This window comes from Aptenodytes patagonicus, chromosome 2 (genome assembly GCF_965638725.1).
Source record: "Aptenodytes patagonicus chromosome 2, bAptPat1.pri.cur, whole genome shotgun sequence".
In the NCBI taxonomy this organism is placed as follows: Eukaryota; Metazoa; Chordata; class Aves; order Sphenisciformes; family Spheniscidae; genus Aptenodytes; species Aptenodytes patagonicus.
Genome location: NC_134950.1, coordinates 20,746,919 through 20,773,093, shown reverse-complemented (window position 1 = coordinate 20,773,093; position 26,175 = coordinate 20,746,919). Strand labels below are relative to the sequence as shown.

The 26,175-nt window shown below is 39.0% G+C and overlaps 1 protein-coding gene across 1 annotated transcript in view; it reads right to left on the bottom strand.

Moving 5' to 3' along the window:
* ANGPT1 (angiopoietin 1) overlaps positions 1–26,175 on the bottom strand; it is a 175,427-nt gene that overhangs the window by 22,023 nt on the left and 127,229 nt on the right. The window contains exon 7 of the mRNA XM_076329237.1: positions 21,661–21,827. Coding sequence (XP_076185352.1) covers positions 21,661–21,827 — 167 coding nt within the window. The remainder of the gene's footprint in view (positions 1–21,660; positions 21,828–26,175) is intronic.

Here is a 26,175-nt window from a genome sequence, read left to right as displayed (position 1 = left end):
AATAGAAAATTAGGACTTATCTGAACATTTGCCCAGGACACAGGCAAAGCCAAGGTTAGAGAAATTTGGTTAACTTAAAATGTATCTTAAAATGTAAAAATATTTTTCTCCCTACTCAACTACACTTCCTGGGTTTGGCTGAAGCCAACAGCAGAAATGCCAAAATTGATTCTCAAGGGTTTTTTCAGCACAGAAATACAGGGACCCTCCAGAGAAACTCATATTTTAAAAGTTTTTAAGGTTTATATAAGTAATCAGACCTTCTGCTGCTTATCTTTACTGAATTGCTGAACCTTGTGATATTTGTGTATTTTTATTTAAGGGTCTGTTTTACAGCCATTGAAGCTAGTGGAAAAGTTCAGTGAACATTGGTTTGAAATTTTATTTATCTGTAAATTGATTAATCCTGTTTGAAAATCCAGTAAAAGAGACCCACACAACTCCAGGAAAATTTAAACTTAATAATTCTTCCAAAATATGCTTGAAGTTCCAAAAGTCTCATAAATACAGTTTATTGAAATCCATACAGATATATTGCAATAGTAGATTTCATAAATCTATGCTTCAGTTGTACTGAGGGTGACATTAATTACCCACTGCCATCCACATAGGTTGTACATTATCCTAATTAACTGGTTTAGATAAAATAGAAATGGAAAACTTCATGTATCAGCATGCTGTTAGTGCTAACTTTTACTCTGATGACTACTGTAGAGATATTAGCTTCTTGTTATCCCGTAGTGTCATTGAAAAATATCATTTACAGGTCACAGTAAAATATTTATCACACATTTTACTTAATTGAAAGTAATTAATCCTAAGTAACTGTAAAAGTTACAAGTATCATAGATAGACCTGTGTTAAAAACAGAAGAACCGCTTCACCACTCTGCAGACTGAAAAGGAAAGACCCATCATACCAGGAGAAGCGATGGAGCTGAGTAATGCAGCCCGATCTGCCCCCCCGTATAACAACCAGCGCCACTAAGAAAAGGCGACGGGTGATAGTAGTAGGCGATTCTCTTCTGAGAGGTACGGAGGCACCCATTTGCCAACCTGATGCGCTCCCTAGAGAGGCGTGCTGCTTACTGGGGGCTCGCATCAGGGATGTCACTGAGAGGCTGCCAAGCCTCGTACAGTCCACTGGCTATTGTCCGCTGCTGCTGTTTCACGTGGGCACCAGTGACACAGCCAGGAGCAGTCCGAGGACTATCAAGGACTACAGAGCCCTGGGAGTGGTGGTAAGGGACTCAGGAGCACGGGTAGTTTTTCCATCAATCCTGCCGGTCAAAGGGAAGGGGTTTGAAAGGGCCAGTTGAACCTGGTGAGTCAACAAATGGTTATGGGACTGGTGCCACAGCCAGGGGTTCAGCTACTTAGACCATGGGACTTGCTTTGAGAAACCTGGTCTACTGGGGGCTGATGGGGTCCATCTGTCAGAGGAGGGGAAGAGCATCGTCGGTCATAGGCTTGCCAAGCTGGTGAAGAGGGCTTTAAACTAGAGATGCCGGGGGAGGGGAACCTCAGTCCATCCCACTCCTACCAGTTTGATGCCAGGGCCAGCAATAGATGCCCAGAGCCTGGAGAAGGATCACAGGTCAGCAGGAGAGCGCCTGAAGAGCAGCACAAAGGAACTCCAGCCAGTGAGACAGCTTCATTGGGGGCCCAGCTTAAATGCCTCTATGCAAACACACATAGCATGGGAAATAAACAAGAGGAGTTAGAGACGTGCGCACGCCTGCAGGGCTACGACCTTATTGGCATCACGGAGACGTGGTGGGATGGCTCCTATCACTGGAGTGTTGGAATGGAAGGATACAGGCTCTTTAGGAAGGACAGGCAGGGGAAACAAGGAAGGGATGTTGCCCTCTGTGTCGATGACCAGCTGGAGTGCATAGACCTCTGCCTGGGGATGGATGAGGAGCCGACCGAGAGCTTATGGGTCAGGATTAAAGGGAAGGCAGGGACAGGTGACACTACGGTGGGGGTCTGCTACAGGCCACCCGACCAGGAAGACTGAGCAGATGAGGCCCTCTATAGACAGATAGGAGCAGCCTCACGCTCACAAGCCCTGGTCCTCATGGGGGACTTCAACCACCCCGACATCTGTTGGAGAGACAACACGGCAGGGCATAAGCAATCCGGAAGATTCCTGGAATGTGGTGATGATAACTTCCTTCTCCAAGTGACAGAGGAGCCAACGAGGAGAGGTGCTATGCTGGACCTTGTCGTCACCAACAAGGAGGGGCTGGTGGGGAATGTGAAGCTCAAGGGCAGCCTGGGCTGCAGTGACCATGAAATGGTGGAGTTCAAGATCCTCAGGGCACCAAGGAGGGCGCACAGCAAGCTCACTACCCTGGACTTCAGGAGAGCAGGCTTTGGCCTCTTCAGGGATCTGCTTGGCAGAGTGCCATGGGACAAAGCCCTGGAGGGAAGAGGAGCCCAAGAAAGCTGGGTAATAGTCAAGGATCACCTCCTCCAAGCTCAGGAGCAATGCGTCCCAACAAAGAGGAAGTCAGGCAAGAACACCAGGAGGCCTGCATGGATGAACAAGGAGCTCCAGGGCAAACTCAAACACAAAAAGGAAGCCTACAGAGGGTGGAAGCAAGGACAGGTAGCCTGGGAGGAATACAGAGAACTTGTCTGAGCAGCCAGGGATCAGGTTAGGAAAGCTAAAGCCCTGATAGAATTAAATCCGGCCAAGGACATCAAGGGCAATAAGAAAAGCTTCTAGAGGTACGTTGGGCATAAAAGGAAGAGGAGGGAAAATGTGGACCCTCTCTGGAGGGAAATGGGAGACCTGGTTACCCGGGACACAGAGAAGGTGGAGGTACTCAATGACTTTTTTGCCTCAGTCTTGACCAGCAAGTGCTCAAGCCTCACTGCCCAAGCCGCAGAAGGCAAAGGCAGGGACTGGGAGAAGGAAGAGCCGCCCACTGTGGGAGAACATCAGGTTGGAGACCATCTAAGGCACCTGAAGGTGCACAAGTCCATGGGACCTGATGAGATGCATCTGCGGGTCCTGAAGGAACTGGCGGATGAAGTGCTAAGCCACTATCCATCGTATTTGAGAAGTCGTGGCAGTCCGGTGAAGTTCCCACTGACTGGGAAAGGGGAAACATAACCCCCATTTTTAAAAAGGGAAAAAAGGAAGACCTGGGGAACTACAGGCCAGTCTCACCTCTGTGCCTGGGAAGATCATGGAACAGATCCACCTGGAAGCTATGCTAAGGCCCATGGAGGACAGGGAGGTGATTCGAGACAGCCAGCATGGCTTCACCAAGGGCAAGTCCTGCCTGACCAACCTAGTGGCCTTCTGTGATGGAGTGACCACATCAGTGGACACGGGAAGGGCTACAGATGTCGTCTATCTGGACCTCTGTAAGGCCTTTGACATGGTCCCCCACAACATCCTTCTCTCTAAGCTGGAGAGGTATGGATTTGATGAGTAGACTGTCGAGTGGGTGAGGAATTGGTTGGATGGTCACATCCAGAGGGTAGTGGTCAATGGCTCAATGTCCAGATGGAGATTGGTGATAAGTGGTGTCCCACAGGGGTCTGTATTGGGACCAGTACTGTTTAATATCTTCATCAATGACATAGTGGGATTGAGTGCACCCTCAGGAATTTTGCAGACGACACCAAGCTGAGTGGTGTGGTCGACACGGCAGAGGGACGGGATGCCATCCAGAGGGACCTGGACAAGCTCAAGAAGTGGGCCTGTGTGAACCTCATGAGGTTTAACAAGGCCAAGTGCAAGGTCCTGCACCTGGGTCGGGGCAACCCCCAGTATCCCTACAGGCTGGGGGATGAAGGGATTGAGAGCAGCCCTGCCGAGAAGGACTTGGAGGTACTGGTGGATGAGAAGCTGGACATGAGCCAGCAATGTGTGCTCGCAGCCCAGAAGGCCAATCGTATCCTGGGCTGCATCAAAAGAAGCATGGCCAGCAGGTCGAGGGAGGTGATTCTGCCCCTCTACTCTGCTCTGGGGAGACCCCACCTAGAGTACTGTGTCCAGCTCTGGAGCCCTCAGCACAGGAAAGACATGGACCTGTTGGAGCGGGTCCAGAAGAGGGCCACAAAAATGATCAGGGGGATGGAACACCTCTGCTCTAAGGAAAGGCTGAGAGAGTTGGGGTTGTTCAGCCTGGAGAAGAGAAGGTTTCGGGGAGACCTTATTGCAGCCTATCAGTACTTAAAGGGGGCTTATAAGAAAGATGGGAACAAACTTTTTAACAGGGCCTGTTGCGACAGGACAAGGGGGAATGGTTTTAAACTAAAAGAAGGTAGATTTAGACTAGATATAAGGAAGAAATTTTTTACGCTGAGGGTGGTGACACACTGGCACAGGTTGCCCAGAGAGGTGGTGGATACCACCTTGAATGGAAACATTCCAGGTCAGGTTGGACGGGGCTCTGAGCAACCTGATCTAGTTGAAGATGTCCCTGCCCATGGCAGGGGGGGTTGGACTAGATGACCTTTAGAGGCCCCTTCCAACCCAAACTATTCTATCATTCTAAATAATCAATGTGGTTTGGGGGGAGGTGTTAGGGGTTTGATTTGTTTTTTTTCTGGGGTTTTTGGTTGTTTTTTTTCTTTGTAAAGGGTGTGCTGGAATTATGGCTGAAATTAGTTATAGTTGTGCTTTAAGAAGGTTAAGTACCACAAGTCCATTCCTACTGTTGAATTATGCTCATTAAAACTTTGCTATGTTGTATGTTATTGTTTGCAATTAGAAGAAATCTGTGAAGATGCCATTTAAATGTGCAATTTCTTTTCTGTTCACAGAGATGCAAAAGAAAATATAGCTAATTGCATTTTCGTTTTTCCCCAGTATTTGCCTGAAGCTATGATATCAGTAAAACCTATTTAAGAATGCCTGTGATTAATTCATAAATAAACTTTTATGAAATAGAGTTTAAAAGTCCTAAAACCCTAACATTTTCAGAAAAAAATGCATTATCTGTACACTCAGCAATTACATATTCTCACTATTTTCAGATTCACTGGAATAACAAACTACTAACTACAAGAAAATTCAGAGGTTTATTCATATGTAAGCTTTTTCTCATTAGAAAGTCACTGTCACTGAACTGGATGAGTTTTGTACGTGCCTAATTCTTGAGGTTCCATAGATTATATATGCATTTTATTTTGTTTTGTTTTATTTTTTAAATTAACAAACAATATAAGTAACTTTCTAAGTGGATATAGCTTTTTATTTTACCTGGATACTGGACCCTCACTGTTTTCTTAATTGTGGAGGTTCAATCAAATGTTTGTACAGCTTAGCAGAAAACCGCAGTCTACCTGAAACAAGTCATTATCCCAAGGATTCGGACTACCTTTCAGAGCAGAAATTGATGTGATATTTTAATTTATATTGGCCCCTTCCTTAATATTAGTCTGTTTCTCTAAAGTTCCATGGTCATGATAACATCTCAGGTCACAAATCAGGCAGCAAGATAACTAACCCTTAAGCAGGCCTGCCCCGCAGGAAAAACAGATCAAGAGTAGTATATAGTACCACAAACTATTCAGTTTGCTGTGAGAGCAAGTGGTAAGAATCAGATAAGAGAGAAGCAGAAAAATAAGAGCGAAACCAGGGACCAGCACTGAGACGATGTCTTTAGATTCCAAAGATTTTGCATAAAACAAAATGGGACAATGTCCTTGAAATAACCTGTTCCAAAAATGTCACTGAGGCTGAAGTACCTCCTATAAGGAGACAGCTCTTGGGATTCACTTTATGGAAACATTTACATTTCTACACAATGAAAGTAAAATGCTGTCATTTTGTTCAAGAACCATGCATGCTTCACACAGGCTTATATTGCTTGAAGTTGTGTGTAATGGCTAAGGCTGTTGGCTGAAAAAGCAATGAGAGGCACACTAGCTCACAGAATTCCTGACTTGAAATATGAGTACTGAACTTTCTTTGTTTTTCTCAAATTGAATGTTGAATGAGGTGTAACCTGTAATCACCATTAAGAAATTATTTAAATACTGAATTGGACATAACATCTAGATTGAATAACCTTTTTCCGCATGTTTCCACTGGCACAATAGTTAATTGAAACTGTGTAAGGTACCTTTAAAATATCTGTGGGTTTTTTTCTCCTTGTGAAGAGCTTGAATGTAAGGAAATGAATCATTATTGATAGAAGTGGAAATAGTCTGCAATTAATTTTTCATCAATTTTTTTGATTGTTTTTACTTCATTCTATGCTAGCAGTGCAATCTTCTTTTACAATTATGCTCCTTTGGGCATTTGCAGATTCTGTTTTTGAATTTTTTCCAGTGTTAATGACCTAATGACCCTCTCAAATCATACTACAGCATTTCTATAATGTGGCTGGAATGGAATGAGTTTGCAGCTGCCAACAGACTACGATTTAAAGAAATAACTTAATGAATAACACATTAAAATAAATATTTTGGGTTCTGCATGAGATTTTCAAGATTTATGATGGGATTCGTGTCAAGAGATGTGTGCTTCCCGCTGGGTGAATCCCAGAGGAAAATGCAGGGATGTTTTTTGGGGATATTGTTTTCAAAGGAAATGTTAATTAGGATTTCCATTCACTTACCTATGTTTGAACCTGTTCAGTCCTGATGAATAAGCCAGTTCACAATTTATGAATTTCTACTAATTAGATTAATGGGCTTAATCTGGTGGCTGTGTACTCAGACTCATGACATCAGTAAACAGTAAGGGATGTTGAAGAATCACCTTGTGGAGATGACAGGAAATGCAATCATTTCCAAATATGGAAACAATATAAGGTAGTATTAATGACAACATAATTGTCATGATCTCTTTCTGACCTTTTTTTTTTTTTTTTTAAAACATTTGATGTCATCTTAAAGAGTGTGCAATGGTAATGAAACAAGAGTGACTTGACCTTCAGTGAGAGCTCTGGTGGCTCTTCCTCAGCAAAGTACTTAGTATGTGCTTAAAATAAAAAAAAAAATGCCTAAGTGCCTTGCTGAATGAGGGCCTGAGTACACTTCAAGGAAAATTTAAAAAATGAGAGAAGGTGAAAGAGAAGAAGAAAAAGGTGGGGAAGAGAAAGGAAAGGCTTCTCTTATTCATATAGTATCATTCCTACCAGCAATATGACAATTAGTTTTTTGATTAAAGGTTTATGATATTGAAAACAGGATACAGAACGAAAATACTTATATACTCAAGCATGACCCACCTCCAGCCTGAATAATATGCAACAGGTCTGGCTTGATCCCTTTACTCATTGGTGGCTGTATTGTACAACATGCTACACTCATCCCCTGGCCTTTATCTCCATTATCATACAAAGGTTAGGCTTTCATTATAAGGGCAAGTATTTAGGAAAAGGTAACAAATTTTAAAAGTGACTGATGCACAGAGAGTTTCTGTGAAATGTTTATAGTTATTTGAAAAATAAATATTGGCTTCACTGTTTGCTTGGTTTTCTTAATGCAAAATTAAGTTTAAAAAATGCCAAAATGAGTTATGTGGCACTAGGACCTCTGTAGAAAAATATAAACAGACTGTTAAAACATTTTTCAACTCCCTTGGCGTCATTTGTGGCTGATAAACAGTCATATATGAGTGAAAGGTTCACTGACTGTCACCCATTTATGATCCAAGTTCTTTGCTGGTGCCACACTGACCAGGCTAACAGGGATCAGCATGTCTTACACGCTTTTTTCCCCCAAAAATGCAGGTCATGACCTTATAAGAGCTGTGATTCACAGTAATGACTTCTTTGGTTCAAATGGCATTGAGATTGGTACAAAGAGGTTTTACTTCAGTGCAACTGAATTATAATGCTAAATAAAAGAAAATAGAACACAAATGGTGCACGTGCACTTGGGTCAAGTGTGGTGAGCTGTTTCAGCACTGGTTTAAAATTGAAAACACATCAGCCTCTAGTATCTGATGAAACAGAAGACTGGAGACTAGACTCTGTATGGCACCAGGCACTCATTTGTCTTTTTCTAATTAGGCTTCCATTGTTATTGAGTACCTCTTTCTTCCATCGTAATAAAGAAGGTTTACTTAAACTTTGCAGACCAACCAAACAATAAAAAGTACACTGCATCAGATACCACAATACTTCTGTGCTCTGATGTTCAAAGTTGTTATCTGTTTGTAGGTTTATGTAAATCAGTAGCTCGTTAGACACAGTGTATACCTCTGCTTTGTGCTTTAACTCATCCGCTGCATTGCTGCTGTGGATTGGATTCTGTATCATGAATAATATCACTTCTTATTACCATTACTTTAGAGAGAGACACAGCAAAATCAAGTATGTTTCCATTTGATAGGGGAAAAAACCAAACCACAACAACAAAACAACTCTTAAAGATTGATGTAACGTATGACTCTGGAAAAATCTGGGATGATCCCTTTCCCAAATTCTCTCCAAGCCTCACAGGTACACTTGAGTTTTTGACTCATGAAAGAAGCGAACACAGAAAAAATCACACCACTTTGCTGGTATTATCCTGAAAATATAGTGAATCAGTGCAGAAAGTGTTCTCAGAATCAGACTCTAGAAACACTTGCCAGTAGAGCTGTTAATGATAAAAGGGGGAAAAAAACCCACCCTGGAGTTGGTTGGCTGGGCAGTTGGTAACAGACTTCAGAGACTTTAACCACGAACATACTAGATTAAATAAGGGTCACTCTAAGAATTTCTGTATGTTTTTTTGCGGGCAGATGAAAGCTTGCTCTTTCAGGTCTCTGAGCAGACATGAGCTCATTCTGCCCACACTCCATCCTGGCTGGAAGCTGTACTGTCGCAATAAGCATGACACTAAGCCTACTCAAGGGCAGGTTATATTAGCTATGGCTTGATGCCACATTGACAGGTCTACCGAGCTTCTGTTTAGCTCAGAGAGTGGGCAGAGAGTCAACAGCTATGTGGGCATAGACAGTGCACATCTTTTTGTTAGAAACTCTACAGAGGGGGCTTCCAGGTCCCATTCTTCTTTGCTTCTGCACTGTGAAGAATTTAAGTTTGAATTTTTGGCTAATGGTGAAAATTGTAGACATTTTGGAAAACTTTCCAAGCAGCATTATTTTTTTTATCTGGAGATATTGTCACTAATGTTAAATAATAATCATAATCTTGTAAACACTTAGTGGTCAAGTTCACTCTGATGGAGATCTTGGTCACCCACAGGAAGAATATAATTTTTCTAATTGAAATCAGAGACACATCTCATTCTTTGTATACACATCTCATTCTTTGTATACACATTTCAACCTTTTCTGGACTGGCATTTGGAAGTGTCAGTTTCTTCAGTTTTGATCAAAGTTATGACAAGAATAATGTCCAGGTTAAATATTTTGAGCTTCACAGATAATAATGAGGAGAATGATACAATCATGCAATCTGTATTAAAGAAACTATTCTAATCTAGAGATATTTTATAATCTTGAATTTTACTGAGATTTTTTTTTCTCAGTCTGCATTTTACTTTTGCATTAGTCTCTCACAGTCCTTTACTGTTTGCACCCTTAAACTTGTAGATTCATTATGTTGCAATCCTAAATCGTCAACATATCAGTGATTAGCAAACATTAATGAAAGTCTAAATGTTCACACTGTGGTGCTGTATCCATCTATAACATTTGACATGTCCTTACACACAGCGCTTACACTTTGTACACAAATTTTCACTATGCTAATCTATATTTTGGTAATCATTGTAAGTTGTAAAGAGTTTTAACACTTATGATGTTATACAAGAATTAAGTAAATTTAAACAGTGAAAAAATGACAAGAATACTCAACTTCTGATTAAGAAAATTATTGTAACATTTAAAATTAGTTATTGTGTCATTCAGTTTTTTATAGAAATAGAGCCAAATATCACATCATTTATGCTCCTGTGATGGATAGCCTGAATTTAGATGCCATCTGATCTTGGAGATGACTGGATATCCTACACACAATAGTTTTGATATAAAAAAATTCCTCATGGGTGGCAAATAAGCAGAAGTGTCTCAGCTTCACATGGTTCTTTTATTCAGGAACTGTTTCATGTCAAGCCCAGCAGAGATGAAGAAACGATGGTACTGGTTTCTATACTAAATTCTACACTAATACAAACATCAGTAGGTTTAAGATCTTTGTAAATGCTTTGACAGAAGTAAATTAAAGAAACTTAGCTGCTCTTGGTGTTGTTACTGGCAAAAGTGGGAGCTCTTACCTTAGGGACAGTGAGGTCCATTCACACCAGGATTTTTTAAACTTTGTTAAAATACTTGTTTGACATTCTTTCTTAATACAAGTATGTAGAGATGGCATATAGCAACAGAGGCTTAAAAGAGAGCAACACTGTGCAAGAATAATAATAATATAGATTACTCCTAAAGATAATACCAACAAGATGAGAGTAGTCATTTTACATTGGAGAACCAAAAAAATGGCCATTACCTTACAAAAGCCTGTGCAGCTTTCTCTTAGGTGCCCCATCATGCTCTGCCTGTCCCTGATAGCTGGGGAATAGCTGGTGAAATCTCCACTGAGCTACAATACGTAACAAGTAAGATCACTACGGAGTTTGCATAGATATTTTTTCTGCCAATACTTACAAGCATTAAAGAGTTCTCTCGGATTTTTGTGCCTGTGCAGTAGCCCTCAGCAGGGATTTCACTATACTGTTCTTGCTTTGCATGATATTGTTCTCACACAAGTCTACTAAAATTTTTTTCTGTAGAGATCCTCAGCAGGTAATTAGTAGTTGAGCTACCAGTGGTTGTTACTCTCCACTTTTCATGTAACAACTTACTGATCTGAGTGGTTACCCACCATGTAGGAGTTGTGGTTTATATTCAGTCAGAAAGAGAAAGGTTTAAAATCACAAAGCTTCCCTCACAACAGTGCCATAACCAGCAACATGTGTGCCACTGCAAAAAATTGTTCAAGATTCACTGAGCCTTAGAGGGAGTACAAGTGTAACTCTGTAGCAGAATTGTTTGTTTTGTGTTCAGAGTTCAGGGATAGTCCTCACTGCTTCATAACATATTTGCATCATTTAATCAAAGCCTATTTAATTCAAAATGAGACATAATCCATGGAGCAGGGGACATAATCTTAGAACACCCTCTCCCACCTCATTGACAAATGACCCGGTACCTACTCATTCACTGAGCAGTGAATTCTTCCCTGCACAGTATCAGAGCTTCATCGATGAGCCTGTTCCCCTGCAGCACGGATTGCTGCTTTCTCTTGGGAAGCAATAACTATGGTCTGGATCCCTTCTGGCAAATGAATGCATTAACCCAGGGTCTTTCATTTCTTTCCTGAGTAAGACAGGACATTGTCTCCTACCTTCAGGCTGTGGGCTGTGAACCATCAGTGGACATAAATGGATGCCTTGCTATTTTCAGAATTTCCTAATGGTTAACTCTAGGCAGCTCTCTGCTCTGCATGTTGCCTGATTTGGCTTCCGTCTAAGGAGCTTATCTCTCCCCAGGCATGCACAGAGACTCAAGTGTCTCAGCTAGGGTCCTGCAGTCTGTTCCTAGGGCCCAACAGCTTTAATGTTAGCACTGAAAATCTTTATCTCACCTACCTGTAGGAAACCATGTCTGATTTGTGAATAAGCACTTAAATTCATTAAAAACAGGATGATGTTTAAGTCTAGCAAATTGTTACAAGCCATTTTTTTTTCTTCTTGCCTCAAGTAATCAGTAGTTTGAATTGATGTGTTTATTTTATTGTAGATAAGCTTTATGGGAAAATAAGATACTTTTGTTCTTACTCATATATTTTCCTTTTCTTAAAAAATGAATCTAGGAGCCTGGAGGAGGAGATAATGACATGCCCACTATGTCCCATAGCGATAGCTGTGGTGGAACATATTGGAAAACAAGCTTCTCTCCAGTTATGTGCTTGAAAACCCCTGAAAGGAAAGAAAAGTTTCTAGAAACATAAGAACACAATCAAACTTAATTATTGAAAGTTTCTTATCAATAACCTATCAAAAACCCCTGGAAGGTGGGTTCTGCAGGTACATGAAAATGAGTATATGGAGAAGAGTTATCCAGTTTTGGTGAAAGAAATATACCAATCTGGAGAAGGCAATTGAAAATTAACCAGTTGAGGGAAAAGGATAAAGAAAAGCAAGACTGAAGACAGCAACAATTTAGAGATGGCTTGAAAGATCTAATAATGAAAATAAACTAATAGATATCTACCTTTTACTGATGAATAAGTGCATACACAGAAATGGTTATGTCATTGTTATATCAGACGTATTCTGAGTAACCCACACTGGAGGCTTTGCTTTTCTCCTGGAAAGCAAGGCTGCTGTACAACCAACAGTGTATACCTTGTAAAGCTTGTATACCAGTACTTTTCTAAAATCTCAAGTACAGAATTTCCCAGAATTTATGGAACACCTCTGTTGGTTTCCCTCCATATCCTAGATATCAGTGCATTAAAGAGCATTATGTGACCAAAATAAAACACAAAAATAAATGTTAGGTGCTTTTAATGGTGGTTTTTAACAGATGCTGTCTGATAAATTGTATCATTTCTGGGCTGACCTTGCATATATGAATTGGCATTTGACTTTCTAAAAAAAAAAGATTTTCATATCACCTGAAATGCAGTTCATGCCTGTGATCAATTGATTTAGAACAGTGAGGAGGTTTGTGCTCTTCAAAGTATATTACTGTAACTGAGTATGTAGATACTGTCCTGGTTTTGGCTGGGATAGAGTTAATTTTCTTCCTAGTAGCTGGTACAGTGCTGTGTTTTGGCTTTAGTATAAGAATAGTGTTGATAACACACCGATGTTTTAGTTGTTGCTAAGTAGTGCTTTTACTAAGTCAAGGAATTTTCAGCTTCTCATGCCCTGCCAGCGAGAAGCTGGGAGTGGGCACAGCCAGGACAGCTGACCCAAACTGGGCAAAGGGACATTCCATACCATGTGACGTCATGCTCAGTATATAAACTGGGGGAAAGCTGGCTGGGGGTCCGCTGCTCGGGGACTGGCTGGGCGTCGGTCAGCGGGGGGTGAGCAATTGCATTGTGCATCACTTGTTTTGTATATTCTTTTATCAGTATTATTATTACTACTATTTTCCCTTCCTTTTCTGTCCTATTAAACTGCCTTTATCTCAACCCACGAATTTTATTGTTTTTTTCTGATTCTCTCCCCCATCCCACTCGGGGCAGGGGGAGTGAGTGAATAGCTGTGTGGTGTTTAGCTGCCTGCCGGGTTACACCACAATAATACTCTTTATCAAAAGGGCCTGAAGACTAGTAGCACCATTCATTTTACATGGAACTGTTTAAGACTAAGAAGGCTAACGATGAAAACTGCAAATACCTAACTCTTTCAGAGGAAATAATACATCTTCTGTGTATGGAATTGTTTGTGCCATGATACCTACAATGAACGACATAGCACAATTCTAAATTAAATTTCTCACTTTTAAAGATATTTGTTATAAGTTAAGAAAAGTAATCATCAATGCCCTTCTGTCATGTGAAAGAGACAGTTCAGTGAACTATGTTAGTACAAGATATCATTGGTGGTTCTGTAACAATTTTTAGCTCTTGGAAAATCAATTATTATACTTCATATGGACAGATATAGTTTGGTATTGAATGTCTGTTATAGCTGGGTCTGGTACAGCTGTGCTTCCATGCCTGCAGCCTGTACTCTTCACTCAAACATGGCAGACAGTCACTAGATTTTGCAGAGCTGCCAGTTATGAAGTTTCAGGGGGATAACAAAGAACTACATACCACTTCATAGAGGGCCTATTTTGCTAAAGTGAACCCGTTTTCTTGCTTCATGAAGGGAATACAAGCGAAAAATGCTTTGGTGCTGGCAACTGCCTTCCTTCTCCCCAGCCAGCTTCCCACCAAAACGGGCATGTGGTGGTGGAAAGTGCTCCACTACTCCCTATTCCACTATCCAGCAGAGCCCTCTCCTCTCCTCTCCCCCTCAGGAGCTGCACATCACCCCTCTTCTATCCATTCCCATGATTCTCTCTCACTATGTACTTCCCATTCTCTACTCAGTTGCTCCTTTACAGTATTCAGTATACAGACATTCTCATTGTATTCCATAACACAGAAGAAGAAAACCTCTGTTCCTGCTTCAGAATAGTCACGGCTATTGTATAGTGAACTACAAATGAGCTTTATGTAGTTAGAGGTGGGAAATGATCAGCTGTGGATGGATAGCATACATAGGGATTCATGTGGGTTAAGTTAAATTTTATTATTCATAAACTCCCCAAGTATATTTGCATCAACTTTCAGTTAGTCAAAAAAAATGTTATATTTCATTTCTGCCTACATTTGGTGATAGTACATGGACTGCCAGTGAGCTTTAGGCACTGATATAATATAGCAACACTGGCCTGGTTCCAGAAAGACCTCTGGTTAATGGGCATCAGATTGAATCCCTGCACTTTCAGTATTTAGACTTCATGGAATAATATTGGACTGCCAGTGTTCTTAAATAGAATAAAGTTATTTCAGCCAGATATTTATATATACATAGAGACATTAAATCTTTTTTCCATATTATCCATTTTATACCGTTGTTTGGTGAAAAAATATTAAATATATTTTCAAATCATGGAAAGTATGCATACCACAGATATCATTCTGTCTGTTAATAGGATTTTGCATGGATATTTCCTCTGAAGTAGACTTGCAAATTGAATTTCAAGCTTCCAAAAAAAAATGAATTACTATGGGTTTAAATTTTTGCACCATGTCTATTTTTTTGAGTTATTCTGTAGTTTTCGTATTTGGCAAGAAAAGTACTGGGGTCTGGGCACAGGACTGGTTCTCAGAGGATCTGTGTTTATTTTCTTGCTTTGCTACAGATTTCCTATGTGCCCTCTACTGTACTTTTTCTTCTCCATCTGAGAATGGTCCCTTTGAAGGTTTACTGTGATACAAATAATGCAGAAGCAGCTAAGCAGATGGCTCAGAAAAACTTACAAGTCAGGCTGCTTCCCTGTTTTACCTAAATTGCTAAAGTGACACAAGAAGAAAATATGTTACTTATGGAAAATGCATCACTGAAAAGCCTGGGTAATAACGAAGAACCACACCAGTATTTAAAAATGAGGTTTTGTACGCTGAGGAAAGTGACAATGGCCTGTTAATGTCCTGCTGCTGAAACAGCAATAGTCTGTGGAATATATTTTTAAATTAAAGATACACAAAACCAGCTGTCCCCATAAAAGTCACACTCATATAATACTTCCTCTTACCTATTACAGCATTTTCATTGGTACAATTTAAAAGACTGTACAAAAAATATTTTTTCTCTACTTTACAGAAAGAAAAGTGAGAAATTTTTGTAACAAATTCCAGCATTAGTTCAACAATGGTGATTAAATAAATCAATAGCCTCCACCTTAAAAATATCAAAGATTAACATTACATCAAGGTCTCTGGCTTCAGTCTACCTAGCTAGTTTGCCTAAGAAAACAGAGAGAAATAATACTATTGCTGAAACTAAATATACAAACTCTTAAACAAACAAGAGCTAAAAAATCCAATACTCTGAGGAGACCTGGAGACCTTATTGTGACCTTTCAATACTTAAAGGGGTTTTATAAGAAAGATGGAGAGAGACTTTTTAGCAGGGCCTCTTGCAATAGGGCAAGGGGTAATGGTTTTAAACTAAAAGAAGGTAGATTTAGAATAGAGGTAAGGAAGAAATTATTTACTGGAACAGGTTGCCCAGAGAGGTGGTAGATGCCCCATCTCTGGAAACGTTCAAGGTCAGGTTGGATGGGGCTCTGAGCAACCTGCTCTAGTTGATGTCCCTGCTCATTGCAGGGAGGGTTGGACTAGATGACCTTTAAAGGTCCTTTCCAATCCAAACTATTCTATGATTCTGTGAGTCTATGAGTCTACTCAGTGAACTAAAAACTCTCTGCTAACAGGTCCCATAAAGTCTAACAATTGTTAGTTTACATTCAACAACTGATCTGGTTTCCCAAAGTAAAGCCTGGAGAGAAACAGTATTTTGGAGAGCTTGGAAACTGTGCTACCTAGGTTTGTATGAATCACAGGACCATGTGAGTGGTTTGAAGTGATTTCAATCATTTCAATGACTCTCCCTCCTGTTTGCAACAAATTCCATCAACTTCTTGCCTCTGAGGACCCATATATCTGATTCTTCTCTACAAAACCAATATTCTCCTGCCAACTTGTCTCTTGCTTGTTCCACTAATAATGAATCTATGCTCTCTTTCATTTTCTCATAAGATTTCCTAATCTCTTTATCATGCTGGTTCCAATATAAAGACTGTTCTCCTTAATTTTAACTATCAAAGATCAGCCATCACCTTAAGTACATGATTCACTCACAGAAGTTAGGAAGCTCTCTGTCCATCATCAGTTTTCACCTATACCTACAGCAATCCCAAAGTCTTGCTCACCTCAGCAGCACTGCCTCATCATTTAATCATATTTCTCCATGGATAGGACCAAAGGTAGTGAGTCATTGCAGCAATGGAAAGCTTTTCTAAATAGAAGAATGACTAAATACTGGAATACATTGTCATAGGGAGGAGAGGGTATATTCAACCTTTCTAAGGGCTCTGAAGTACAAGTAGCTCAGCCAATTAAAAATTGTATTTCCCCCATCCTCCATCCCATGCCTTGCTTGGAAGTGCTGCTCCTGTATCATGAGTAGCAAAACCAGATGTGTGTGCAGGCTGAAATTACTGCTGTTCAAAATCCAGCATCAGTGTATCTGCTCTCATTAACTAATATGTGGGATTATGAAGTGTGGTGCCTGAAATCCCAACACATAGTTACTTTTTCTGTTTAATTCTGGAGGGTCTGAGGACACAGGTCAGAGCAGCAGTGTGTCATACCTGTACAGCTCCTAACAACATCAAACAATGTCAACTATATCTCTATGGAGATTTTACTTGCCACAGTGTAAGACTTGCAAAGAGACTGGCAGAGATAGTTTTAATCATATTTACAGACAGCCCTCTGTGTAATCATTTTGTGTAGATAAGAAGCCTAGGATATTCTAAAGGAAATTAATCACAGATACTTCCATGCTATTGAAGGTTTTGCATGTGGTGCAACATTGACTTTCCTGTTTCAGTTATCATTTATCATTATACATTTACTGCTTCAGTATCCACCTTCTCATCTCAACTTTCTTCTGTGCAGTTATCATCTGGGATAAATAGATTTTATTCTGCATTCCCAGAAACCCTTTTGGAGCTGTCTCATTTTGAAAGAGAAACAAGTATATTTTTAACATACATGTGTTCAGCATTATTCTTTTTAATCATAGATTCTTTAGGCTAATAAAAAGTAGTAAAGAGAATACAAACAGCCCAGAGAAAAAACAGAACCCTTCTGAAATCACCAATTGGGAGTTATCCAGACTGAATCAAACTTTGCATAATGTTAGGGCTGGATTTTGGAAAAACAGCATGAAAATTATTTTCTGTATTTTCTCAGACACATTTTATCACTTCACGGTATTTGTTTTCTTTTTTTTTTTTTTTTTTTTTTATTTACTATATTCAAACGTGAGACCTGGAACCTTAGGGGGTTTTTTTGTGTCTTCCAGATGTACAAGGTACTGTCATAGCATAAATGAAAGATGTTCCACTTGAACTTCTCCTTTCATTTCAATACCCTTTTGCTATTTCAGATCCCCTTGATCTACTCCCCAGACCAGCTTGGAAACTTGTCTCTTTACTGGTTATTATTTCTTAGGGAACTTGTATTATTTGAAACTAATGTAGAGTGCAGCCAGCCTACAATTACTTATTTTTGCAAACAGTGTCAAAGAATCATAGAATCATAGAATCATAGAATCATTGAGGTTGGAAAAGACCTCTAAGATCATCGAGTCCAACCGTCAACCCAACACCACCATGCCCACTAAACCATGTCCCTAAGTGCCTCATCTACACGTCTTTTAAATACCTCCAGGGATGGGGACTCCACCACTTCCCTGGGCAGCCTCTTCCAATGTTTCACCACTCTTTCAGTAAAGACATTTTTCCTCACGTCCAATCTAAACCTCCCCTGGAACAACTTGAGGCCGTTTCCTCTCGTCCTATCGCTAGTTACTTGGGAGAAGAAGCAACATTTAATGTGAGTCACTAGCTGAAAATCCTAACAGCTTCCAAAATAAGAGAGTATCTAGTTTGTTTGGCAAAATTATTTCAAATGAACAACAGCTAAAGTTTTGAAAAGGTATGCTGTTCTGTGTTTGAGGTATTGAAGGCAAACATGACAAATGCCTGACAACTGTGAAGGAAAGGCACTGCAAGCAGGAGGTTGGGAACTGTGGTTTTCAACTTCAGAGGAATCATTTACATTCTTAATGGCAGCTCCTCAGATAAAGAGAAAGCAGCATTCTCTGAAGGGTGGCCAGCTGTTTAGGACTCAATGATCAGGCTTCTATTTGGCCTCCCTTCTGGAGTTGCTTCTATCACAGATAGTGATGCTGGCAAGCAAAATAAAGAGTTTTTATGTCATAGGATGCATTCTTGTAATAAATTCTAAAAAAATCCAACATAATTTTGGTTTGCAAAATGTCTGTTGGACATATATCTGTCTGGACTAGGCACTAGAGCATTTGTCAAGCATAAAAAACAATTTAGATTTTTATGTGGCTTACACTTCATTTTCTCCAGAACTGTCACCATGTCACTCAGTTATTTTCTTTAAATATTCAGATATGTTTGAGCAAAAATAATTGATGAATTCATCTGAAACCCAAAGGGCCAACAGAGATGGACAGAACCTTTTTACCTCTTCATGTTTCCCTCTCTGTTTATTCCAGAATAATGTGAATGGAATTGATTCTCCGTTCCCTAGAAAGAGGAACTTCACTTGTACCGTAAGGAGGCCACACAGACAGCATGAATAGAGCTCATTCTGGCCTTTAATTGGACTATGGAGTAGGACAGGAACCAAAACTGCAGTCATTAGTCCCAAGTCAAATTCCTTCTGATTTTTGTGGAAAAGTGACTTGAACATGGATAGCAGAATTTATCCCTGTTACTCAACATTATACTTCTTGAGGCCTGTACACCCTTTCTGATTTAATTTCTACACTTTTGAAATACTTTTCTTTTGTTTTTCTTGTTCAGCAAGAAGAATTTTCATGGATCAGTTTTCACAATTGTTTCCATGTTCAGAAAATATGGTTTATATCACCAAAAGATCTCCCTTTCTTCTATGAAAGTGGGTTTACTTTCCTTTCCTAAATACTTCCCTGTTCATATAGACAACCTGGAGACCTAGACTGATTCAGGATGATTTTCCAGGGCTACTCTGCTGTCCATCAGCATATTAAACCTAATCTATTTAAGAAACCTCCAAGTGCCTGTGTTATCAGCCAAGGCAGAGAAGCAAATCCTATGCCCAAGTCCTTTAAAGGCTCTTTCTTTGAGGCAAAGTTTATTACAGATGACAAAGGACATATAAAATTTTGAATAAAGTTTAAATCTTGGGCTAGGGCTTGCTCTTTTGCCTTCAAAGTTAGTGGCACACCACTATTCATGTCTGTATGGATAGACTTTCTTTCCCAACAAACTAACATGGACTTGCTCACAGTGTGTATTAGAAAAAGTCCCTGCTCCATGGGATCCCACAGTTGTGTTCAGGAATTGCCTGGGAAAGTACTACTTGGATCAGGCTTACTGTGCCAGGAAAAGGGCAATCAATTAAATATACATAGGCAACTGTACATAATTTATTAAGCCCATGTCCTGGTCCTGGTTGGTAGTTAGCACCTGAGGCAGTCTCAGGTCACAGTCCCCAGCAGAGTTCCCAGACTGTTGGAGGGACAACGGTGCAGCCCTTCCTCAAAATTCCTTGCCTCTTCTTCTACTTGGACTTATGACAGGCAGAAATCCCTTAAGCATTTCCAAGTTGCTCTACTATCTTACTACAAACACAGTCTAGCATTTTGAAACAAAACAAGAAATTCTCTCGCTATTTTGCCATGAATGAACCCAGATGAGTGCTGAAAATAAATCCTTCCTTAACATAAGCTTTAACAGAAGTTAAATTTTCAACATCCTTCCAATTCCTCAACAATACATGTTGTCCCTATTCAGTACAGAATAAATATGAGCAAAAAAGACACTGTTTTTGTTAGCAAATTCAGCCATCTTAATTCACCCTCTGAGTAATACTCCTGGCATCTTCTCTGATTTTCATCGTAATTTTTAGAGCTATGTGTAACTTTGTCCTTTGACATTTTACCTCACTTGACAAGTATTTGTCCCATCTTTTCCTTACATTTTTGAACAACTTCTACTAATGTTTAAGGCCTCACATTAACCACTTTTACACTGGTGTTTTTATGTTTTTTATAAATACTTCTAGCCTCTGTTTTTAGAAATTTCCTTTACTTATATTTACTCTTTGCCTAAGAGAGCCTCAGAATGGGTACTTCACCTTCCCAAATCTGGGGAAACGGCATGCCATGGGCAGTACCAGGCACGGCATTGCTGGAGGCAATGGAGGACAGAGCTGTCCTTTGTGTGCCATGGGATAGTCCTTGCTTTATGCAGGAGCTAAACTCATACAGACTGCTTTTAAATGTAGCTTTTGGCTTCTACACTATGCAGTAGTGCCCTCTGACAAACCCGAGGACAGGGCCACTACTTTGTGTCCCACCTGGGCAGAGTCCTGTCAGCAGAAAGAGCAAATTGCTCTCACTTTCATTTCTCTGGAGGCCCAGGGGGGAGGGAGGCAATCAGCATTTCTGAGAATCAAGTTACTTGAATTTAAAAATCTGAATACCAACTTAGTTTCACATACTATGACTTGAATGTTTGGTTTTACAGTATTTTTGTTTCTCTCCTAAGTTTTATGCTGACTAGATGTGCTGTAATAAATAATTTAGGTTATTTTTCTGGGTTTTATTTTCTTTCTCCAGCATTGTACTCTCTGTTCAGATGAAGCAATGATTAAAAAAAAAAAAAAATTAAACCACTTAGGTCATCCATATCTCTTGTGTCTCCAAGTTTTTTTTCTTTTTTTAATAAGCAGATTTAAGTTTCTTAATCTTTTATCTTAAAAAAAAAAGAGAAAAATATTATTGGAAAAAGTTTTAATTTCATATGTCTTTTTCAAACTCTAATAAATGGCATGCTGATGATGATGTTGAATCAGGGCTATCCAGTACCTGACACTTTGTTTTGTGTTTTATCTCCTCACAATAAGATCCAGCATTCTGTTTTTCCTCTTCATTTACACTGAATTTTTAGTTTGGAAAGATCAGATGTTTTAACAGCATTTTTATTTTTTTCTTCCCATGTTCATTGTTTCAGTTTTATGCTTCTGAGGTAGAAATCCTTCAAGTTGTAATGAAGAATCCATATCCTTTTTCTATTCAATCAGTTTTGAGTTCTGATGGTCTCAGATATGCTAAAAGTTATACAATTTTTTAACAGTTCTACCAAACAGCATGATTAATAGATCAACCCTTGTTCTCAGATATGTTAGTTTTACTCTAATTTTGCATCACTGAGAATAGATTTCTATTTTTAACCTCCTTATTCACTTTCAATGAAAATCAGTATCATATTATTGTCCTTTCTCATATTTAACAAGCGAAAAATGAATAATATTTATTACTCAGTAGAGTCAAAAGAATTTCAATAGATTCTTACCTGTAATTCTGCTTTTCATTTCCTATGTGAAATCTGTCATACTGTGAATATGCCCGGTTTCCTTCCCAGTCCATTAATTCAATTCTTAGAGAATATTGTCTCTGACTTGTTATTGCAAAGATAAATTCATTTCCCAGCCAATGTTCACCTGACGCGCTACCAAAACCCTAGAAAAAAGTTGGCAAAATAACTAGTTGTAATTATTGTAATTGGTAGAATCTTTATACAATAATAAAACCATCATTATATTTTACCTATACATTCTAATTACTGCTCATAGCTTTCTATGCTCCAGTTTGACTATCTCTAAAATGAGTCTACTAATAAGTACCATGTAGGAGTGTCATGCAGTTCAACTGATATTTGAAAGGGCAGCTGAGGTTATCAGTTGAAAATCGCTTTCCAATTACAAGATATTAGTAGTATGATACTGTATTTGCACATCCTTCAATGGGAATACTGGACATAGTCATATTCTATAATACATATCATATGGTGTTAGTTCTATCAAGACAAGTCAAAACAGAATTCTGCTATACACTATAAAAGGTTAAAAGGAGTTTAAATTAGCCTAGATTATACACTGAATTTGTTAGCTGTGGATGATAGCTCATGTTTTAATCTCTAAAGAATAATGGACCATTCCTCTGTTGTCGAGTATTTGCCACAACTGAAGGAAGGAGGTTTTTAGTTTAAAATCTTCTTCTGTATCTAAGACCTGCTGGACAGGGCAGTGTCTGTGAGTGATCCTCAGTTGTAACATTTATTTACTTCATTCTTGGTCCACTAAAGCTCATATTGGCTGAGATTTTGGCTACTACAAAGTTATTTTTTTCTCACCCTGCTGAGGTGAAATAAGATATCTATATATGTTTTGATACTTTGAAATCTTTAACTTAAGGAGTTAGGAGTATTTCTATAGACTACCCAAAGCACAGGAGAGGGTACTGTAACTTTATGTTCTAAGAATGAAAAATAAACAGCAGAAGAATATTTAAGGTCCATAACTCTCCTCACATTTCATATATTCAGATGATCTTATTTCCAGTTAAGCAAAGTATTCAATTTTCAAACATGGAAAAATAATAATAAAAGAAAAAGTATAACCAGTTTTCAAAATGTATTCCTAGACATATTTTTGTGCATCTTCCAGGTTCTAAAGTTGTTTAAATTTTAGTGAATATTTTACTACATTAAATTTAAGATTTTATTTAATGTCAATAATTTAATTTACTATATATTAAAATTATTTTTCTTTATAAACTATTAGTTCATACCTGAGAAATCTTAGCTCTATTTTTGTTCTCTTTAAACAATAAAAATTATTTTAAACCGTAATTTTCACTTGTGAAAATTATTTCAACATGACTATGCCTATTCATATTTCTTAAGCTAGGAAAAATGGGAACAGGAAATCTGCTGGTTTGCTTACAGTGATGTGCTGGGAGTGTTTCAGAAGACCCCTGTGAAAATTTCCTGATCAAATTAAATGAAAGATTGGATTATTTCCTTTCATGTGATAAAAACTCACCCTCTGTTACTAAGCTGTGACTGCCAGATATAAGAAAGAAATAAACAATAAAACAATCCTGGTTTTGGAATAGATTAGACTGTATCCAATCTTAAATACTTTCCTTTGTCATTCATTATAGGAAGTTACTTTCCCTCTGCACTCCCCATCATGGTGTTTAACAGACAACATTTGCTCTCAGATCATTAATTAAACCATGTGATCTGCCACTGACTGAGTCAGTATAATTTTCAGGAATAAGTTTAAACATTTGCAGAAAGTGCATATTTTTTAAAGGGGGGTAAAGTTAAGAGAATTCCTTGGGACTAGAAGTTAGGTAATGGGAAATATGTCCGTAAGACACATTGGCAAGAAATCGATCTCTATATGATGTTTCAGTCACATCCTAATGTGAGATAGAAACACTGAAAGTACAGCCCTCTCTCTCTTTTGTTCTTTATTGCATTGCCCTGGCTCCAGCCCTGACTAGTTGGGTCTGTTGAGGATGAAATCCTGCCTCCCCAGAGGCCATGCGGCAGCTGAGTGAAGCTGCAGTATAGCTAATACTTCACTCAGGCAGTACATAGGTATACCAGCTGCAAACTTCTAAAGAAACTTATTTTTAAAAAATTAGAAGCTTAAAAGTTTATGACTGGATCAAAAAAATATAAAATGGAGGGATTTTTTTGTTGTTTCTACAGGGAATTACATTAGAAAACACTCTACTCAGGAGTCATTTATGTTTTAACTAGCCTACCTGAGCAGATATTTGGTGCTCCCTGATACTAGAGGCTGAGAAGACATGCCACGTTTGGCTACGCTGAGCTTAGTACACTAGTTTATGTTTTGAATAAGCATATCTGCCTTTTGGCTTGGAGACCATCAAGTGATACACGTGGACAAAGTGTTTAGTCTGCAAGAATTGAAATTCGGTAGTCTGTGGTGAGTCTCAGAGAAGCCTCAAACTGAAATATGGGAGGATACTATTAGTTGGCTTTTCCTTTCCTGCACATTATTTCATTATATCCTCTTTCTCAAGTAGATTATTTACTATGTAAGTCCCTGTAAATACTGGTTGCAGCTAATACTGGTGGTATCTTGCTTTGACCACATCAGTCTTTCAGTGTGAGCTCCTGCTCCTCAAGTTTTCCCATGATGATGCTTCTGTATCTCTCACCTACTGCTTTGATCGCATTTGCATGCATATTTGGCTTCATACATACTTCCTAAAATACAAAAGCTTGTTCCTCACCTGCATAAACCCTGTCTACAGCTGACATACCCTTCTGTAGTTTTCACTGTTTTCTATCTATTCCTTTGATCCTTTCCATCTCCTCGCCTTGTCTCTCTGCCCTATGACTGTCACACATGGTCCCTCCTGTTCTAGCAGCTTTGGCAGTGTCATACCATAGTCATCAGTGGTTTGTCTCTGACATCCTCTTTCATCAGTGGTCATTGCCACTTGTCTCAGAGGAAAGGAAAATATGCTCTGCGGTGACTACCTGACAGGCAGTTTGTCTCCCTAAAATCCAGAAGGCAGAAATTGGAGCATAGGTGTTTATATACCAGCCAAAGTACATTTCTTTGCAGTCTACATGGTTTCTTATTCACAGAAGATATATTATTATTCTTATCAGCTGTCTCACTTTAAAAGAAGATTTTCAGGAAATCCTTTCTCCCTTTTTCCCAGCCCTGGCAAGCTGAGGGGACTCCCCTTTGAACTGTGGGTCTATTGAATTATATTTGTCTTATCTTATTTAGATTACAGCCTATTCAGGATGTAATACATGTGGCTTTTTTAACATTATGTGTTCCCATATGTGTTCTATATAAACTCCAGACACCATATATAATTATTCTGAAATAATAATAATTTTTCTTCTTCGCATTTACACTTCCTTCTCCCTTTTCGCATGTGTTATTACACTAAGATGAAAATCTGTCACTAAGTGGTTTACTCTCCTGACCAGAGGAAATGAAGTTGCAGCAAAAGGGAACAGAAGGAATATAAAAAGTAATATAAAAAATTATGAGGAAAGCCACCACATTAGTTACAAAAAACTGAATCCCACTATAACGAGCTACAATACTGAAACTCAGATTAGAAATGCCTAGACTAAGAATGATTTTTTTTTTCTTGTCAGGAGCAACTTCTTTTTAAACAAACTTCTTGTTCTTATGAAAAGAAAACCAAGAAAGTAAGTTGAATATAAAACATATCTCTGAAGCAAGGAATGTTCCTACTTCTCCTAAGGAGAAGTATGGTATTTTATTAAACACCTAATATGGGTGGAAAAAGAAATAAACAAACAAACAGGCACTCAGAACTTTCATAGATCTAAACCAGAAAGGAGCAGTACACTTCTGTTAAGCACAGAGTTGGGAACAATTTCTTCAAGTATAATTTTATTATGCCAAACTCAACTGTTTCTGACCTGTATTTAGTCTGCAGTTTACTGCCTTTATTTCAGACCTGAAGAAAGACTTGCACGCTTGCTGTTTTTCCCAGATACTTTGACTGACTTAATAACTACACAGCTTTCCTTGTTTATATCTTAGTTAGACTGTCGCTGCTACAAGAACACTACTACTTTGACAAGATATGTAAGATGTTGTGTGCATTAGCCAAAAAAACCTGAAAAACATGATTTAACTTTTTGTTTCCATTCCCAAGGCTGAGGCTGGCAAAGAAAATGATTGTGCCACGTTCTTTTGATTTACTTCCAAGATCTTTAGCCTTCAAAGTGCATTTCAGAATTTTACCTTTAAATACAAAGTCTTTTTTTCTTTTTCTTCAGCCAGAAAACTTAAGGAAACAAGCTTGTGCAATTTTTATGCCCACCTGTCCTTTATTTTCGTGCAATACTTTTTGAACACTTTCGAGGTTGGGATAGAAATCGCACAGACCTGAAGTTCAACAAGGTTTCAGGAGAACTGGTGCCTGGGATGAGCTGCCACTGGGAGAAATGCTGAAGCAGAAGCTCAGCAGTTGCCTATTCCAATTG